The sequence below is a fragment of the Epargyreus clarus genome, unplaced genomic scaffold, assembly GCF_041222505.1.
Source record: "Epargyreus clarus isolate Ecla_fem2 unplaced genomic scaffold, WU_Ecla_fem_2.2 ptg000007l, whole genome shotgun sequence".
Lineage (NCBI taxonomy): Eukaryota > Metazoa > Arthropoda > Insecta > Lepidoptera > Hesperiidae > Epargyreus > Epargyreus clarus.
In genome coordinates this window covers 9333710-9354240 of record NW_027332215.1, presented here as the reverse complement: position 1 = coordinate 9354240, position 20531 = coordinate 9333710, and the positions used below count along the sequence as shown (strand labels likewise).

Below are 20531 nucleotides of genomic sequence, written 5' to 3'. Positions count from 1 at the left end.
CTTAATTTCCTTTATTTTGACACCCTACTCGATAGGTTTGGTTAACTTTTTTAAAACGTGTTACTAATTTGCGAAAAAAATCACCATTTACGGTCTATAAAATATATAACTTCAGTAAATCAAAGTTTCGGTCATTATTTTACCTCGTTAGATTTATATTCGTTAGATATATAGATTATACTCGTTAGATAGCATTTCATTATTTTTATCCAACAAGCCTGATACAACATGTCATAGTGTTTGCTTCAAAATTGACGATTGTTCAAATGAACTTTTAACCCTTATTTTACCCTCTACGGGGTTGATTTTTCGGAGGGGGATAAATATGTGCGTCCTTGTTCCTATCCAGAAAGCCAAATACAAAATTTTATAGTAGTTGCTTCAAAATTAAAGGATTTCAAAAAGACTGTTTTCCCCTATTTTACCCTCTTAAGGGTAGAATTTCCAAAAGGCCTTTCTTAATACTTGTTCAAGCTATAGAGAGAACCTGTGTGCAAAATTTCAGAACTGTAAGGTCCTTGGTTTAGGCTGTACGTTGATTTCTGAAAAATGAAAAAGTCATTTAGTTAGTCAGTCAGTCAGTCACCTTACTGTTTTATATATATACAAATATGTTTTTATAATCTCCGTTTAATTTCCTTCCATTTGATACCCTACTCGATAGGTTCAGTTAACTTTTTTTTTTAAATGTGTTACTATTTCGCGCCAAAAATCCGCCATTTTGATTTTTTTTTTACTAACACCTATCTAAGGACACTCGGGTCATTGAGACAAATATAATGACACTTTAACTGTTGAAATTCATCCAGCCGTTTGTTTGATCGGATCAAATAAAGAAAGACAAACATACAAGATACGCGCGAAAAACATAACCCTTCCTTGGCAGTCGGGTAATAAAGTAACATTAATAATTTAATTAATAAAAGTTTTTATACATTAAATATTAATACTTCTTTTATCGTCACTGCGTACCTAAACTGGTCAAACTTTCTTCAGAAACATATACTAATTAGTGGACTCTAATTAGTGGACTGTAATGAAACTTCCTTTAAATATAAGTTCCATGTAAGATACAATAATTATTATTTACACTATTCCATAGGAACCGTCTATGTTATTCTTTGACCCATAAAGTGCCAACCATTATGCTTAAATCATAACGATCCCTTGGTATGTGAAAAACAAAACACAAACGTATACTTGGGAACCGTATGGCATCGGATTGGTGCCAACCGTATGGCAAATTATTAACGCACTAAAACCAGAGGGGGTTTTAGTGCGTTAAACACACTTTGGTTTTTAGCTTAAGGCATGCAGCGTCACATAGAGTGGTTCTTTCCAGGGTCGCTGGCTGGGCGGTTAGAGCTCCCATTCTTGCTGCCCGCAACCCCCGAAGTCCCTATTTAGTCTCTTACGACAGGCAGGGGATACTGTAGCCCTGTTCTAGCCCAACATTTTTATCCAAGGTCTGTGTCTACCACATCACCACGTATAACCACAATTATACCCCACGGCAGGGACAGAATGTCGGCAAGCAGTGTATCCATAGTGCTTTCGATGTAGTGAAGGTGGTCCATGTAAATAAAGTTACGCATTATCATATATGAAATTTGCACCCGTCCAAATTGTCGTGTAGTTTTGCTTAGGTGTGAATAGACGCTATCTGAAATTTAACTGACTAACATTGAACCTAAAAAAATCCCGTATAATACTTATAACACTTATTTTTTCTCCTTAGTGGAAACATTTAAAAAACATTCCTATGTACTCATGTATCAATAAATATTTCATCAGTATATTTCTGAAAGCTAATGTTCCTCACCAGCGGTCGGCAATCCGTGACCCATGGGTGGCGTGTGGCCCGCGGGTCTGCGCGTTACTAAAAAACCGCTGTTCTGTACTTCAGCACGCGCATTACATTCCCATGTTAAAAAATATGTTACGACGGCCCGTGGAATATCGCCCTACGTGAATCCCTTCTGCACTCTGTTATTTTTTCCAAACACGCCAACAGAAGTATAAGTTCAATAACGATTTAAAAAAAAAGTTGAGTAGTTAAAAATGCTAAAGCAGGTGTCTAAACAGAAAGGCATCGCACACACCCTTTTAAGACGGCTAGTCTTAAGGGTTGATCTAAAAAAACAGTGACTCAGATGCTTCATTGTGTTTAATGATAATTTTCATAGTGCTTCCTTCCAAATTAACGGATTATAAACAACGTTCCACCCCCTATTAAACGACCTTAAGGGTTGATTTTCCAAAAACAGTGAAAAAGGTGTCCTATTATTTTCAATTAGAAAGCAGAATACCAAATTCACAGACTTTGCTTCAAAATCTATGAACTTCTAAACGAAGTTACTACCCCTATATTACCCTGTTAAGGGTAGATTTTACATAAATGGTGTTAAGAAAGTTCTATTATTTCCTCCCGGAAAGCCAAATGCAAGTTTTAACAGTCCCTGCTTCCAGATTAACGGAGTTTGAAATAAAATTCCAATCCCCATTTAACGACCTTAAGGGATAATTGTCCAAAAATAATGAAAAGTGTTTAATTATTTTCTACGAAAAGCCAAATACCGATCGTCATAGAGATTACATCAAAACTGGGAAACTTGCATAAAACTTACATCAAAACTGGGGCAAACTTACACCCCTTATTTAATCCACATAAGGGTTGATTTTCCATAAACGGTAGAATTAAAGTTCCATTATATCTAATCTGTAAGGCAATGGCTGATATTCGTAATACTGGCCAACAAATGGCAAATTTTAAAATAAACTGTCACCCCCACATTTAACGACCTTAAGGGATGATTTTCCAAAAACAATGAAATAGGTGTTTAATTATTTTCTACCGAAACGCCAAATACCGATTTTCATAAAGATTATATCAAAACTTGGGGACTTTAATACAAACTTACAACCCTTATTTAACCCACATAAGGGTTGATTTTCCATAAGCGGTCGAATTAAGGTTCCATTATATTTAACCTTACTGGTTAGATATAATGGAACCTTAATTCTGGTTAGATATAATGGAACCTTAATTCAACACAATGGCTAACTTTTATAGTGCTGGATTTCAAATTAGGGTCACCTTCAGGGTTGATTTTGGAAAAACTCGTACATTACATTTTTATTATTTTAAATCAGGAAGCTAAATATGATTTTTCAACGAGTTTGCTTTAAAATTTACAGACTTTTATACTAACTTTTAACCCCTATTTAACCCCCTTAACGGTTGAATATCAAAAAATCCGTTCTTAGTTCTTACATTATAAAATATGTAGCTAAATTCTAAATTTCATGATTCTAGCTTCAGTAGTTTAGGCAAAACCTTGAATAATACTTTTTGAACGTGAGTATCTTTTCGCTTTTATATACAGGGTGAATTTTTCAAAGAGAATTAGATCCTTATAAGCAACACTATAAGATAGTAGAATAATATACAGGGTGCATTTTTTTTTAAATGAACTCGTTCGATTCCCGGTTAGGGTAAAGGATATTTAAAAAAAAAGTAATGATGCCGTTTTAGTTTTTATCAAAATGGGCCTCGTAACTACTTTCAGCATTTTCGCTAATCCTTATAGTTTTTTTTTTAAATATCCATCTTGTATATAGAAGATACTAGTAGGCGTCTTATTCCATTTAGATTCGTTATTCATTCCTTAATCCGTTAATCGGGAGAACTTCTGAATATAAGTTAAATAACTCATTCATATCTGTCAAAACTAATATTTTGGACTTTCGCTTATAATGTAAACAGTATAGAAATAGTTTCCTATAAATTTAAGTTGCAATCCTTACGAATAAAGTCATCGCTACTTACCTGTAAAGAATAAAACGAAACGCAGAAAATGTAATATAGATATTATATAGGTATACGAGTATGTCTGCAGAAAGCCGCGAGCGTTCTTAATAAATCTCATTTTTATCGGGAAAGTGGCAAGTCCCAGGGCATTAATCTTAAACTGACATCCAAGCGCAACTGCGAAATTGCTAGTTGCAACTGGAAATTCTTTTCTTCCTATTTCCTGAATAAACTCGTTTCACCGTTCAAGAATGCTATTTTAGTAACAAGAAGGATGTTATGGACCTACTGTAGTGAAGTTCAAAAGTTCACAAGTAATAAAATGTGTAAGCGCTTTTATTTTAAGTATCTATCATGAGTGAAAGATTATACGTAATACAATATTAAAATATAGCAGGTTTGACCCAATATAATTATACAATAGCAATGCAAAATAATAAAATTTACATAAATTAACAAGTGAATAAAAATAGAGAATATTCTTCCCCTTCATCTCATAAAATAATTTATCATTCAAAGCTAGACATCGTACTAATAGTTTAGCGATTCTCTGCCATTATTCCTAGCCCATTATTGGAAAAGTAAGGGATCAATGTCCTTTATTACATCATCAAGTACCGCTTGCTACGAAATAGTCTCACACGAAGTTTTTTCTCACTTATACTTCAAATGAGCAATGTTAATTACTTCACAAGGTAACCATTTCTATTTATAAATACGCAACGAAACTTAACTAACTTTTTAATTTTAATTACTTACTCAGCAGACAGGAACCCAGACGGCGAGATATTTTAAATTACAATACCTGAGACGCGACGAAGCCAAGTTACGAAATAAAATTTCACGGAAATAGCACCACAGGAAAAGGCAGCGTAACATTTACGCCTTCTTGGAGCTCGAATGTACATATTTTAAATGTGAAAAGCTTTTTAAATGATCCTTTTACTTGGCGATGCTCAGAAGTCCAACTTTTATATTATCAGAAGTGCAATTTTATTTTCTGTATGGTACACTTCAAAAGAAAATATATGAAAGACATAGTTATTTTTACTAAATCTTTCAAAAACATACTAAGCCGCTTTTCATCGTAAAAACTACACGAACAGGGTTCTAAGCTCTTCCTGCTGAGGTGTAATGTCTAAATATTGAATTGAGATATTTATTAAAGTCAATTTTATTTTCGTATTTCTGTGGTATTCATAAACATGAAAGGCGGTGAAGGCAGCATGATTCGACGGAGGAGGTACAATTGTCGTAGCTATTTTTAGCGTTTAGCAGCTCTTTAAAACGTTAATGGCGTGGTAAGGTGCTAGGTGGCTTATTGATAAGGCGACTACTTTAGTCCACAGGGGTGCCAACATATCTGTGATCCGCTTCAGGTAGAAGCCTTGTCTACACTAATATTATAAAGAGGAAAACTTTGTTGGTTTGTTTGGTTGTAATGAATAGGCTCAAAAACTACTGGACCGATTTGAAAAATTCTTTCACCATTCGAAAGCTACATTATCCACGAGTAACATAGGCTATATTTTATATGAAATATATTTGATAAATAGATCTTGAGGCGGTACAAGGTTTGCCGGGTCAGCTATTCTATATAAAGTTACTTCGAGAGGGTGGCAATAATGGTGGACTGTTTGAGTCTTGTCTAGTTTTACAACTTAGTTTATGGGTGAGCTACCCAGTAGTTTGCAATGCTTCTTAGATCACACCTGCTTTATTAGGTTTTGACTCTATTGACTACAAATTCTATTCAGTGGCCACGTATATCAGATAAATTGCATGCACGTTCGTTATATCCACTAAAAACACTATTCATACGACAACAGCTTGTTAGGCTTAAAATCCTCTTCACAAATCAACTCCTCCAATTTTAACGCTGCAAATATCAGAAATAAAAATAGTGACGGGAAACTGCAAGTACTCTTCAGTTTAACTAGGATGCAGTTGGCGCTCTGTAGTTTGTCGCAGTTCCACGTTGCATTCTGTCTGCACTTTATTTCTTGATTTTCCTTCGTTAAGCTTCGTTTCGAGTTTTATATTTTGTCTTTAGAACCATAAAACGGGCAGCTTATCTCATCTAAGTTTGTATTGCTAATTAGTTAGAGTTTAGATCATAATTAATTTAATTAAAAAATCAAAAACCCGACTGCACTAAAAAGGTTGAAGTAGAAGTTCCAAAATTGGGGAAATAGGCGTTTCATTATTTTTATCCAGAAAGACAAATACAAAGTTTCATAGTAGGTATCCGCTTCAAAATTAGGAGATGTATTCAATATTATTCTATTTCATCCTCGTAGTGCTCATTTATGCTATATAAATAACCTATAAGTAAAATTCCAACACTCTAATGTTTTCCTTTGTGTTGATCTCTGACACAGCAACACTACTCATTTAGTCAGACAGTCATCTCGATGGTATCTTCGTTATATGGGCATCTTGACTATATATGTATAAGTATATATATAATGTATGTGTAATTTCCTTTTGATTTCCTATATTTTGATACCCTTTTACGATGGGCTTGGTTAACTTTTTTTAAAACGTGTTACTATATCGCGAAAAAATCTACCACTTCAGTAATTCAAAGTTCCAGCCATTATTTTACCTCGTTAGGGGTAGAATTTGATTATTTTTATCCAGCAAGTCAAATACGGAGATTCATAGTGTTTGCTTCAAAATTGACGGTTGTTCAAATTAACTTTGAATCCCTTTTATACCCTCTACGGGGTTGGTTTTTCGGAAGGTGATAAATAGATGTGTTCTTGCTATCCAGAGAGCCAAATACTAAATTTTATAGTAGTTGCTTCAAAATTAAAGGATTTCAAAAAACTGACATCCCCTATTCTACCCTCTTAGGGGCAGAATTTCCAAAAGGACTTTCTTAGTACTTATGTACGCTATATAGACCACCTATGTGCAAAATTTCAGAACTCTAAGGTCCGCGGTTACAGCTGTATGTTGATTTCTTAATAAAAAAAGAATTAGTCATTTAGTTCATCAGTCAGTCAGTCACCTTGCTGTTTTATATGTAAACAAATATGTTTTTATAATCTCCGTTTAATTAACTGTTGAAATTCATCCAGCCATTTGTTAGATCCGATCGAATAAAGAAAGACGAACATACAAGATACGCGCGAAAAATATAACCCTTCCTTAGCAGCCGGGTAAAAATGTATTACAAATTATTGCCTATGAAGATTATTCTTACTTATAAAAGCATTCAGATAGAAGTGTATTCACATATTTGCTAGTTTAATGAATAATATTGCAGTATTGCGCTACATTTTGTTCGTTTAATTTAAATCATATCAGTGTTATTTAACAGAAAATCACGTTAAATGTTAGTAGTATAGACGCTGATATTTTCGGCCATCATTTAATATTTATTAAAGTCCGTCGATGCCATGATAGCCGGTACGGAATACAGAGGGGAGTGAGGGCAAACATCATCGCATTTAAATTAATATTGCAGAGCTAACCGAGCTAGGAGACAATCAGCGCCATAATTATTCACACCGGAATCTATCAATAAATGTGTTTTGGAAATGATCTAATTACAGTTAATTTGTCTAAATAAATTAGTGTTTATGAAATCAGTTAATTTCCTGTATATTCTACCAAAAATAAATGTGTATCAGCTGATCGAAGATAACACCATTTATTATGTCCCAATGCTGGACACAGAGTGGATTTTGGATTTGTGAGGTTCCGCTGGGTTATTTTTATACTAAAGAAGTAGTAAACGTGAATGCAGTCCACCTGATATTAAGTGGCTACTGTCGCCCAAGGACCTCTGTAATCAACCCTATATAAGATTAGAATCTTGAGGTCGGCTAGAGACTCGTTGCTACACTTGTGGTCTCGGCTGAAACGCGTCGAAAAATTACGTTCCTTACCTATACGAGTATATCCTTCAAACCAGAACACAGCAGCGTTTAACACTAGTGTTATAAGGCAGAAATAGTTGTGCCGTGGTACCAACGGAGTCGGAACACAAATGGTTCTATCAGCCTACCTTCAGAACTTTCCTTTGCTTTTATCTTTCATTAAATTTTGATGTCATGAATATTATGAATAAGTTTCAAACACGAAACGTTGCATTTTCGCGAATAAAGTTCTAAATAACTAAATGACTATTGTATGATTTTAGGTCGCTGATTCTTATCCGAAATGTAATTTTGAACTCTTGTGCATTAGTGATAACAATGCAGGTGGAAAAGTATATAAAAGCCGTGGAGTGGTGCCGTCTGCCTTTCTTGGTGATCGGTCAACCGTGATGCAACACACACTCACTCGCGTTCTTCGAATAGGTTCTCCCAAGTCCTTCCGCAAAAAAATGAGAGAGTTAAGACTGTCCGATTTATGTGTGTAGTCGTTGACAGAAACGTCATTTAGGGATATAAGTAAAAAAGTTAGAATCCGAAGCACGAGCAACAAACATTTAGTTAATGGGTCAAAATAAAGCATTTCCTCACCCCATAACTTTCCCATCGGCCTCCTTTTATTTTTTTGACGTTTTTTTTCCATGCTCACTTGTAGTGGACCTACAAGATTTGATGAAAATATTTGACCGAGTACCAGGAGCGTTAGTTTTCGCCACATCATCCCTTAATCTATTATAAAGGGGTATTCTTTTGTTTACCATCCCATATGTCCCTTATAATGAATAAAGCCATACCATTTTTAATCTCTTTTAATATAACGCTTTAATGAATGTTTTCAATTTATCAAGTTATTTATTAACATAATCAATTAAGGTTATTAAAACCAATACAAGTAATCGGTTCATTAGCTTTTAATAAACGGTTTTATGTAAAAGTATGGTCATTCAAAGGCTTAAATATTATTTAGTTTATAATCCACGCAAATATTCGGATATATTCTATGAAAAATATCTCGTCCCATTTTTTACGAAAGAAAAATTAAATGTGTAATTTTTAAAATATGATATTCACAATTGCGGGAAGTTTGTAAAATAAAATTCACTTTGTTATATTTACGCACATGGTTTATAAACAGTAACAAAAAAGTCTCCCGGTTTAGATATTGCGTATTTTGGTCGTAAGTCGTATGTCGTATTTCGTATTTGTTTATAGTGTACCTATAAACAAATACCATAACCACACCACATCGCAGAAAACGGGCAACCAGTGGTTATGTGATAGCATCACTGCAGTCTTGGGTCTTACGTTCTTGCCATAATAACAAAATCGCTTCTTAGCGAAAGTGGCCAGCCTCAAGTGCAGTGTCGTTTGTAGTTCGCTCGTTCACACTTTTTTACAAATTTGTACTACCCTCTCAGTTACCGTTGTAGTGCAGTTGTTGTAGTATAGGTGAAAAAGTAAGACTTTTTAATGACTTCTAAAAATTTAGAAGCTTAATTTGTTTAGAATCGATAACTTACACTTGCTATATAAATTAATAAATGACTTCTGACGAAACTCACCTCCATAATTGGGTCTTACTCTTTTGTCATAACTTATACTAAATGAGTCCAAAATTGCTGATATATTGACGTCTCCGAACATCCCACCTCCTCCTCCAGCGCTTCTGTAAATAAAAAAAAATGTTCTTTTTTCAATCAAATTATTTTATTTATCGACAAATATTTTTAAAGGCAGACTCTTCATACTCGTATCTTGCTTTATAGCATTGCTATAATCTGCTCTAGAGAGTGGTAAGGAAATTTAAAGTTAAACTGTAGGAACGCAATTGCGGCAGACTTGAAAATGTGTTTAAATTTTGTGACAGATGTCCATGAGTATTCGGATTATTCGAAATATTTTATGCGCATCTTATGTGAAGGTTATTTTTGTACGAACATTATTACAAATATTATGAACATCGTTATCCTGTTGTTAATTACCGCCACAGGATATTAGAAAATGTTTTCGGATCATAATAATAGAATTAATTAGGTTCTTTCTTTAGCAAAAATGTTCTAATAATAATAAATGAAAAATACAAGTATTTGATACTTATTAATAAAAGTAAATAACAATATCGTAGTTTTTTTATTCGGAAAGTTACCCGCTATCAAATCAAATGTCATAGATTTAAATTTCAAATTAATAAATTTTGCTCGACAAATTACAGAAATGTTCCAAATAGGAACATTACAGAACTGTATTTCATAGAACCTCCAAGCTAACTGTTCTAACAATGGCGCTTAAATTCTATAACGATGGAATATTATCTAAGACGCCGCAAGCAATTCAAATATCTCTGTAAGCGATGTTTGCAACGAAGGACAAGGCTTGTCTAACGTTCGAAGATAATCATTTATTTTAAATTGTAATATCAAACGAGCATGCAGTCCACCTGATGGCAAGTTGCTATTGAAAAAATATATTCTACAGATAAAATTAGATTCTTGTTTGAGTTTGGCAATATATTTTTTTTTGGGTCCAGACAACAAAAAGGGTTGCCCTGGAAGAGGAAGGCGGTAATGCGGCAATGATCATGCACTACTACCAACGACAGTTGCGTGGTAGTGTGGGACTCCTCAAGGGATGCCCCACCCACTAAACACCCCCTTGCTGGCTTTAGTCCTCGGGGACTTCTAGACCTTCATCGGATGGGGCAATAGATGCGTCGCTACTCCTAAAGACGAAGTTGCTATTAGGTACGGGCAAAACGGTGGTGCTTCGGGATCCGAACTCAGACTGATCTAATTACTCTTATTATACATACTTCCATTATCCTTGTTAATCCCCATGGATTAACAAGGACCTAAGAAAGACCATTCCTACGGTTAATACTTCTTAGGCTTTTTCCTAGCTTGAAAGTGTTTAGGTGTGCGGAAAAGATGCTGGAGCATTTTATTCGCCGCATAATTTTATTCGCCGATAGAACCAAATCAAATGACATTCTCAAATTAGACATGCTTGCTTGGAATTAGAACTTCTAAAGTGAGGAGTTTATACCACAGAGCTATCGTTGTTTAATGCTAATCACGTGTTAAATTGAATCAAGAACTATCTTGATATCAGCTAACTAGTTCTTGTCATCTTGAAGATGAAACCATAAATAGCATCGATTATGATCGTAAAACCCTTAATGGTTACCACCACATCCACACTTTTTTATACCTCTACATTATAACAGTACACGCTACTATCTACAATAATTAAAAAAACGATGTCCATAGCTCTATTGGTTTATACTTCGTTTCCTATAACTAATAATGTTCCTCTACATTTCATCTTAAATGGAATTACATAGAAGGTGCTATCAGGAATTTACAGATACAGACACAGTACGAGACTTCAAACAATATGACAACTTATATTGCTTCCCAACCAGCCCCACAGCCTTTTGAAATCCAGTACTAGATATATGCCGCCATATTCGGTATTTGCCACCCGTTTTCAATGGTGTCCTCCTGTCTCCATTAGGCTATTGATCCAACTTGAAGGATATAGACCTAAGCTTCTATGCCTAAAGATGGTGGCTATTCAATACCCTTTATTCCTTAACGGTTACGGAGGCTTAAACATATTTCTATATCAAAAAATAATAAATGAATAACACCATTATGCCAAATTACTTAATTGAAATCGAATTTATTAAACGTAACAATAATTACGAAACATTGAACCAAATAATGGCAGTAAATAACTAGGAGATATTAAATTTCACATCTTGACACCTACTAATTGCTGATAAATGAAAATAATAGCCGTGAATATAATAACGGTAACTTGACACCTATTAATTTACTGATGAGCGAAATGATGGGCATTATTCAATTACGATAGCAGATTGATGTGGAATTTTAGTTAAAGTAACTGTATAGAGGCTTTGTATCAAATTCAATTACGCAAGCGAATGGCCGGATTTCTTATAATGCTTAACTAATTACTAAGTAAGTATGAATATTAAAGTGTTGATTGCATAAATTAGTACTTCCGATTTTTTTTAATAAGGAGCATATACTTTTATAACAGTAAAAGTAAATAGATTTTGCTATCATAAAAAGTAGACGCGTAGATGTTTTCTTCGACAAAGTGCTGTGGTATACAAACCGACTGTCGTCAGTGACTACCAGCTATTGCTTGTATATTAGCTCCCTAAGCTGCAACGTCCCGTACAAGTTTATCTCACTATATATCATTGATAAATGACAATAATAGTCATATAATTTGTAAGCAGGTCATCAGCACCAAGAAATTACGAGTTCGTCCTACCTTCTAAAATATTACATCACAAATACATGACTACCCTAAATTGTAATTCAAATCTAAAGTTTTGTCTGAATTCAATAATACAAATAAAATAATAACTTTAACATCCTATGTTTTAGTTTTATTAAATAATTCCCATCAGGTGTAAAATATTCTGTGCAGTAGATTAAATTCTACCGATTCGATTCCGATTTTATTCTATAGATTAATAATGACAGGCTTTTGCTCGTAGTGGAAATTTCTAAGAGCGAAAATAATTGTCTGACGGAACGACTTCCTATAGGATTATTATGAATACCATAATCTTCCGTTCTCATCGCAATAAATCCGTTAAGGAATTCGATCTGACTGCATTCAGCATCTTGACGACAGAAAATGTCATTAGGTTTTAAATAAAGTTATAGAAATCTTTTGTTCGAGTTTAAAGTTTTTGAGCAAGTGTGAGCAAGCAATCAAATTGTTTAGAGAAAATACCTCTAAACAATTTGATTTGCTTTGGATATTACGGCTATATGAAATATATCCATCACATTACAAGCTATTATAAGCATCCATGATTACCTATATTAATAGCGTATTGGAAATTAAGTCTAATCCGAATTTTCGAACTAGAAGGGAGGTAAAAGGAGTGATAGTTCTTGTCAGCGACAATTGCTGGCGACCACTAGCGATTTCTGGCGATAGTCGGCGACATCGGTGATGATCGTTTGCTGTCGCCGCTTGATGGTCGAGGGTGGTCGTAGGTTTTTTTTTATATAATATAGGAGTAGTAGACGAGCATGCAGTCCACCTGATGGTAAGTAGCTACTACCGCCCATCGACACATGTAATCATCCCCAGATAGGATTAGATATACCTACCTGAGATCGGTCACAGATTCACCGCTATCCCTGAGGACTAAGCTGGAACGCCTCGAAAAAGTATGTCTCCCTTACCACACCCTTCAAACCAGAACACCGCAGTGTTTAACACTGCTGTTATGAGGCAGAAATAGGTGTGGCGGTGGTGCCGTCGGAGTCGAACTACAAAGGGTTCTACCACCTTTAAATTATGGTTGCTGATAACTGACGGCAACGTTCAGTAGCAGTTACTGATCGCTGGAGACACGCGGCGAAATTCGATGACTGTCGTCGACCGTCAGGCCTTGTCAGCAACAGACGTAAATAGGCTATCGCTCATGAATTAGTTCCCTTAGTGAGCTAGTAAACGTATGCTAGTTCGTATTAGATTGGAGCGACAGTTTTGACTGTGACAATGCATGTGTCGGATGCATATTGGCTTATTTGACCATTCCGTTCACATGAGAACGTTCTATTGTGAATTAGCGCTATCTGTGAAATAATCAAACGCTCATACTTTTATATACATCGTAGACATGTTAACCGTTATTAACTAGAATGAAATTTGGGCATATAGAAGTAGAACACATTATACATAAATTGTGTTATAGGTTAATATCTGTATGCGTAATTTTTAATGTAATATTTTTTATATAGTATGGGAGTAGCAGACGAGCTTGCAGTCCACCTAATGGTAAGTGGCTACTGCTGCCCAAGTACACCTGTAGTCAACCCCAGATAGGGTTAGGTATTCCTACCTGGAGTCGGCCACAGGTGCGCAGCTACCTCGAGGACTAAGCTGGAACGCCTCGGAAAAGTATGTCTCCCTTACACCCTCCAAACCAGAACACATCAATGGTCAATACTGCTGTTATGAGGCAGACATAAGTGTGGCGGTGATGCCGCCGCAGTCGAACCACAAAGGATTTAAGCACCGTCAAAAATAATATACAAATAATATACAAATTACGCATATACATATTAACCGCGCAACTTAATACACAGGGGCTGCTGATAAAGAGTATCTCCTACGAGATAAAGATGTGGACCAATGTGTGCGTGTGTGTTTCTCCTGTACCAGATAACACTATACATGAAAGTATAATAGAAGAATAGCACGCTTATATAGATTTCTATAAATTGCACTTAGAATATTTTGTTAAAATTTCATGTTCAGAATTCACCGATTATTTTTCGAGTTTTGCGTGCACAAATACAGAAGCAAAATTTTTAACTTATGGAAAGTTCGGACAAATAAACGTCCCAGTAAACCAACCTGTTTGCAAAAAATCTAAAATAACCGAGTGGTCGAAATTTTGCTTTTGTAGTCGAAATTTTGGAAGTAGAATTGTATTTTTCACGTGACATATTTCGAGTGGAATGTTCACGTATTCGTGTCTAAAACAATATGATATATGTTTTTATGCAATATACGTGAAAAAAGAAAAAAGAGCATGAATTGGTTTGGTTTTAATACTTTTTTTCCGGGTATACACGTCATGGAAAATTTGATATTTATAACAATGTTTTAAAAACATTTTAGTCTGCAGTTACACAAGAATTGGACAATGCTTGGACAAAGCTTTCCTTCGCCGTTACTCAGTACTACTTAGCTTTAGCCAGCACTTTCGTCCGTATATGTATTCTTTACTTATAATATAAAAAAAATCTTTATTGTTCTAATCCGATTGTTATATTAAATCATACAATATGAATAAGGATAAGTACAGATTCTGATATGTTAAGTGCATTCGCCCACACAGAACCTTTTAACCCGAACCACTTAAAATGGGACTTTAATATACTCTTACATTTAAACTTATATTTCTTGCACTTGTTGGAAAAAAGATAATTGTTTAATCTCATATCGTCGCCAGATGATGATATTTATAACAGTTTCTTTGAATGGAGATAATTAATAACTTCATAATCATGAACTTCATAAAAAAAATTACGCGAAATATGTAATTTAGTTAACTACTCGTATATATAACATTATGTCACATAAAATAAAGTTCTAACCCTTAAGTAGGTCATAATATATTATGACGCCTGTTAGCTATGGTTTGAAATAATGGCGTTCTTAGTTCCTACTCGAGAATTAAGGCGTGTTCCGCTAAACCATTGTGGCTTAATCGATTGACTGCTACATTCGCCTACATGGATACCAGCCAAAAACGAAATGAAACCGTGGTAAAAATGGTCCAAGGTTTCTCATACAAACGTGGGTTTTCACAGTACGATTACACAAGACCTTGTGGTACTCGCGTTATGTTACAATGTTACGATTTTCTTTATATTTTTCGTATCATTTTTTAAACTTTCGTATTATGTCGTATGTGGGATTTATATGAATTCGCAGTTATTATATAAGAATGTGTGGAATCCATCAATATTTTTAGAGGAATGGCACCTTTTTCAGCTGTCTAAAAATAGTCAGTGTAAGGGCGTAGCTGACGCACCGCGCAGGGCAGGCCCTGAGAGTGTGGCGGGTGCGAAAATTTCGTCCTTACAATTTCGGCGTAAGGCTCGAAATCTGTAACACGAAATTTCGAGTTCCCTTCACTCTTTTAACATCACGCGATCCCTTCACGTGGGTAGAGGATGGAAGATGCATTAACGTTTTTAATATGGGCCTTTCATTTGTATTATTAAAACAGGAGTCGGGCATCGTAGAATAAAAATAACGCTTTCATGGCCTCTGCATTGCGTGCGTTACATCAGATGGATGCTGCTAATGTCAGATATTATTGATCGACCCGCTCTCGAATGCCTACATCGAACAAGCTTAATCTTACCGCCGCCATTATTTTCAAAAGCTTGATACATAAAATGTATCAAGCTTTTGAAAATAATGTCTAACCTTTGATAAATATGTAATAGCTGATGGTACTTCAAAATTAAAGATTTTGTTACAGATGTTCTTTATAATTATAGTGAATAGGTATGTTGGTAAGTGGTTATATAACGATGGATTACTTATTACGTAATAGTATGGTGGCGTACGCAGTGCGTTTAACCGCATTTGGTTTTTTATTCAGTTTCCATGGGCGAGCGATAAAACTAATGCCAAAAGACACGCTGTTCGCTGAAAGTCCATCATCATCAACCCTTTACTGTCCCACTGCTGCGCATGGGTCTCCTCTCAGAATGAGAAGGATTAGGCCTTAGTCCACCGCGCTGAATTGGTAGACTTCACATACCTTTGAAAACTTTTTCTTTTTTTAAGAATTCTCAGATATGCAGGTTTCCTCACGATGTTTTCATTCGCCGTTTAAGCAAATGATAATTAACTTCTAATACGCACATAACTTTGAAAATTCAGAGGTGCGTGCCTGATATTTGAACCTCCGACCTCTCGATCAAGAGGCCGCGTTTCTTAACCATTAGGCTATCACTGCTGAAAGTCCACGATGATACTGAAATAAAATTAAGTCAAAAGCCGGCCGCAGTGCGTGTTCGTCTGTGTTATTGTGTTTTCAGCTATTTTAAAAAGAAAAGCTTGAAGTACTAAATAGAAAAGGTACTGAACTATTTTGCTTTGAAACAAGTCGTAGAATAACAATATACATTAAGAACATTTATATAATGACTTGAATTTTTTACTAATTAGAGCTAAATCATGCAAAACGCATTCCTTGTCGGAGAAATGGAATTTTGTAGTTGTACTTATGTGTTTAGATTATTATTTATTTTAAAATTGAAAAGATTTGTATACATTATGGCTTTACTTTTATCTTAAATATAATGGACGCATATGAATTTGGCCCTCATGGGTAATAACGAGTCTTTGATCTTTGATATTTAATAATAGCAGTTTTACATTTTAGGCGTTGTCATCTTTGGGCTTAAATGATCTAGTAAGGGAGATAATCCGAGGTTTAACAACATACTTCTTAGGAGTTGAAACGCATCTGTGACCAACGCCGAGTAGGATTGAATTAAATTTAATTAATGTAATTTATATAAGTGTAATAACTTATAATATATGAATATAAAAGCACGTTTCGTAAACATGCAAGAAGTACGAAGCAAAGTTTAGTGCGCTGTAGTTAAGCCGAAGTAGGTTTACCCTTTATTTTAAGTCGAGGCTTTAACCCTTCCACGAACCAACCTAGTCGTAGACAGATGTATAACTTACACAAGTAAGGGTTGTAATTTAAAAAGACGATCTATTCCCCTCTCACTCCCTCTTTATAATGCGCGAGTGAAATATATATACAAAGATCGACATTTTGGAATACGATATTTATTGGGACAAGTTGTATTTATAAGTGGACGCCAAGTAAGTAAAACCAGTTAAACGTTTGTTCACTGCCCCTTTGATGCGCGCGCAACATGAAACCTCTATTTCTTGATCCTTACAACCCCAAATTCGAATGAAAATTTTAAGAAGAATATCTGTTACTGGCAACAAAAATCGACAAAGAAGACAGAGTGTAATGGATGTAGCGTTTTTGGCGTTTTGTACTCGTTGGTAAAAGTTTTGAAATTCCTTTGTTTGAAATGGTGTTGTTGAAATATAGATTTTGGAATCCGCACTTTTATACCTGCACTAAAACCCTCCGTGGCTGTCATCGGTGCTACGTAGAGGACTCCAAGATCTCCAAAGGAACGTATTACTATACAATATATTAAAATATTTTTCATATATTTGCTCCGCGAACATTTGCAATTAATTCATTCACTAAAATATTTTTGGCGTTGTCGTGAAAAAGGAATGAATTTTATACAATTTATTCATTCAACGCTCAATTTAAGCGGCAATTTTCGATGAAATTGTCAGCCTTTAGTTCCGCCGTGTGAATACAAAGGTGTGCTTGCTTTACACTTGTATTTATAAAGCTACGTAGTAATTTACTTAACTTATAAACTTTTAATACCGTTCCAGCGCCCCATATAATTATGCATCGCATCGGGTTAATATTGTATTTTATCGGACTAGACTAACCTAGATAGATAGTATTCTAGGAAATAATTACAGCTTTAGTCCATGATACTATCACTATAGCAAGTTTTAATGCTATTTTTATATTAAAAATCGTTTGATAAATTATGAATACGGCTAAATGACCCGAAATACCATTAGCACCTTCGAGTTCTACAGTTTCAAGATTTATCTAATTACTCATCAAGCTGTTATCAGGCTGATAGTGATGGAGAGTCCAAAACTAGCATACTAGGATACTACAATAATTATAGTTCAAAAAACTAAAAACACGCTTTTATGATAAAATCAACTAAAAAGTAGAAACTAATTTTCAATCTAAGAATCAATTAAGGAACAGTAAATAGTATAATTGTGGAAAAAGTGTGGGGTGCTTTTCGAACCTGATAAATGGAGCACCCCACACTTTTTCCACAATTATACTATTTACTGTTCCTTAATTGATTCTTAGATTGAAAATTATTTTCTACTTTTTAGTTGATTTTATCATAAAAGCGTGTTTTTAGTTTTTTGAACTATAATTATTTATTAATTTTTAGTATTTCTCGTTATAGCGACCACCATTATTCATCGTTTGTAAAAAATTCAATTGTCTATCTAGTACGATTTAAGAGATAAAGCCCAACGACAGACGAACAGACCGCAGAGGGTTTCGTTTTAACCTTTGAGTACGGAATCCTAAAAATCATTCTACAAGAGCGCATTATAGATATGTTTCAGAACATTTGAGTTATAGGGAAATAACATTATTATTTTCTAAACTAAAAATCACGATATAAAAGTTACGCCTATTGAAACTAAATAGCAATAATTATTATTTGCATTCTAAAGTTGCGATGAACTTTGCTGAAGGTGTTTGAAAAATCTCGCCTCGAAAATCGTTAATCCAGAGGATGTTGATAAGGACAATGGTACAAAACTATTAATGTTTAAAATATTGAATTGTCATCGGTCCTTAATAAGTATGCCAAATTTCGAGTTAATCCGACGTTTTGAAGGGGGTTAAAATCATGTTCAAAGATTCCGTTACATACTAACATACATACGTCTGAAGCTAATAAAAGCGTGTTAAAAACACATAAATGGTAGGAAAAGTAATACAAATGCAAATAAATAAATGAAGGCAGCCGTATTTGAGCGCAAACATAAAGTGTAAAGTAACAGCTTTCATTTACGTTTTTGCTTAAAATAGAAATTCCATACATCGTAGTGCAGCGCCTCTGCAAATGTACTTAATTACGAAAGCGGAGACCAAGTGGAGAGCAATAATAAAGAAGCGACAACGTAGATTTAATCAAATGGACGCGGTTTACGCTCGTTGCGTTTTTCCGATGTTTGCAATGTTTTATTTTGCAAACGAGTGCAGTGCGCCTGATGTTAAGTGATTACTGCAGCTTTGTGTAAGTAATATTTTTTCACATGATGACAACCCCATTTTTAAGCACATTTACTAGACGAACATCCAGTCCGCCTAATGGTAAGTGCTTACTGCTGCCCGTGGACATCTATAATCAACCCCAAATACTAACTGAGGTCGGCTTCGGATACACCGGTACCACTGAGGACTAAGCTGGAATGCTTTGGAAAATAATATCTGGCTTACCACACCCTTCAAACCAACACACAACTTACGCAGAGCTTATCTCTGTTAGCTGTTATTTGTCTGGATCTAAACTAGAATTGGAAAAACTTGTCTATACAATAAACTCTATAGTTTATTTATAAATAAAAGACAACCTTATTATTCCCTTGCCGCATGAAACCAGAACATGACCATCAAAAACATCGCATGTCACCAAATCGAATGGAAGGATTTCCATCAAATATTTAGCTATAGGTGCAGCAAAGCACCGTATAAAACACTACTAAAACACAACAGTATTAAGCACTGCTGTGTTCTAGATTGAAGCATGTGACAAGGTCGAAATAGTTACCCGAGGCATTTCAATAGTCCTGAAGGAGAGCAACGCATCTGTGCTGACTTCAGGTAAAACTCTAATCTAATCTGGAGATGATTACAGTTGTGTATGGGTGCAAGTTGCCACATCCCATTAAACGGACTGCACGCTGTTTTGCTACTCCTATATTATAAAATAGATTTCGTTCTACACGCTACTTCTATAAAGTCTTAAAAGTTAACCCATCTATCACAAACCATAAAAAGTTTCAACTTTAACCTACACTTCATTTAATATATTTTTCCCAGTTACCACGCACGCTCGTATCTCACTACACAATTAAAAGGAAAAACTTCATTTAAAACCGGACAAACAAAGAATTGTTCTGTCGTAATTAAATTCATCCGGACAAATGGGGTGACTTTACTATATTTTATTTTGCATCCTGCAGTCTCGATGTTCTTTTTATCCACCTGTTACTTTATGGATATCGGATAATATTTCCCTATTCAATGGAATTTTCTTGTATTCCGATTACATTTTGCATTGCGAACGTAAAGGATGAAACGGTTTGCAATTCTCCGACTTAATCGAGTGTATTCAAAGGGCTTATACGTTCAATATAAAGTTAAGTAAATAAAAATATTAATGAAATTTGCTTTACTCGTGTAATTTGTTTGGTCAATACTTTACGTAACAATTAACGTTAGTGAATAATGTAACTTATTGTTGATTGAATGCTTGAATAGTTTGAAGGTGGTAGAACCCTTTGTGATTCGACTCCGGCAGCACCACCGCCACACCTATTTCTGTCTCATAACAGCAGTGTTAAGCGCTGCTGTGTTC

At 34.9% G+C, this 20531-nt stretch overlaps 1 protein-coding gene across 1 annotated transcript in view; it reads right to left on the bottom strand.

Annotated features, from left to right (window-relative positions):
* The window catches only part of rdl1 (GABA-gated chlorine channel alpha subunit), an 88791-nt gene that overhangs the window by 18580 nt on the left and 49680 nt on the right, over positions 1-20531 (bottom strand). The window contains exon 2 of the mRNA XM_073074522.1: positions 9261-9364. Within this exon, the coding sequence (XP_072930623.1) occupies positions 9261-9364 (104 nt within the window). The remainder of the gene's footprint in view (positions 1-9260; positions 9365-20531) is intronic.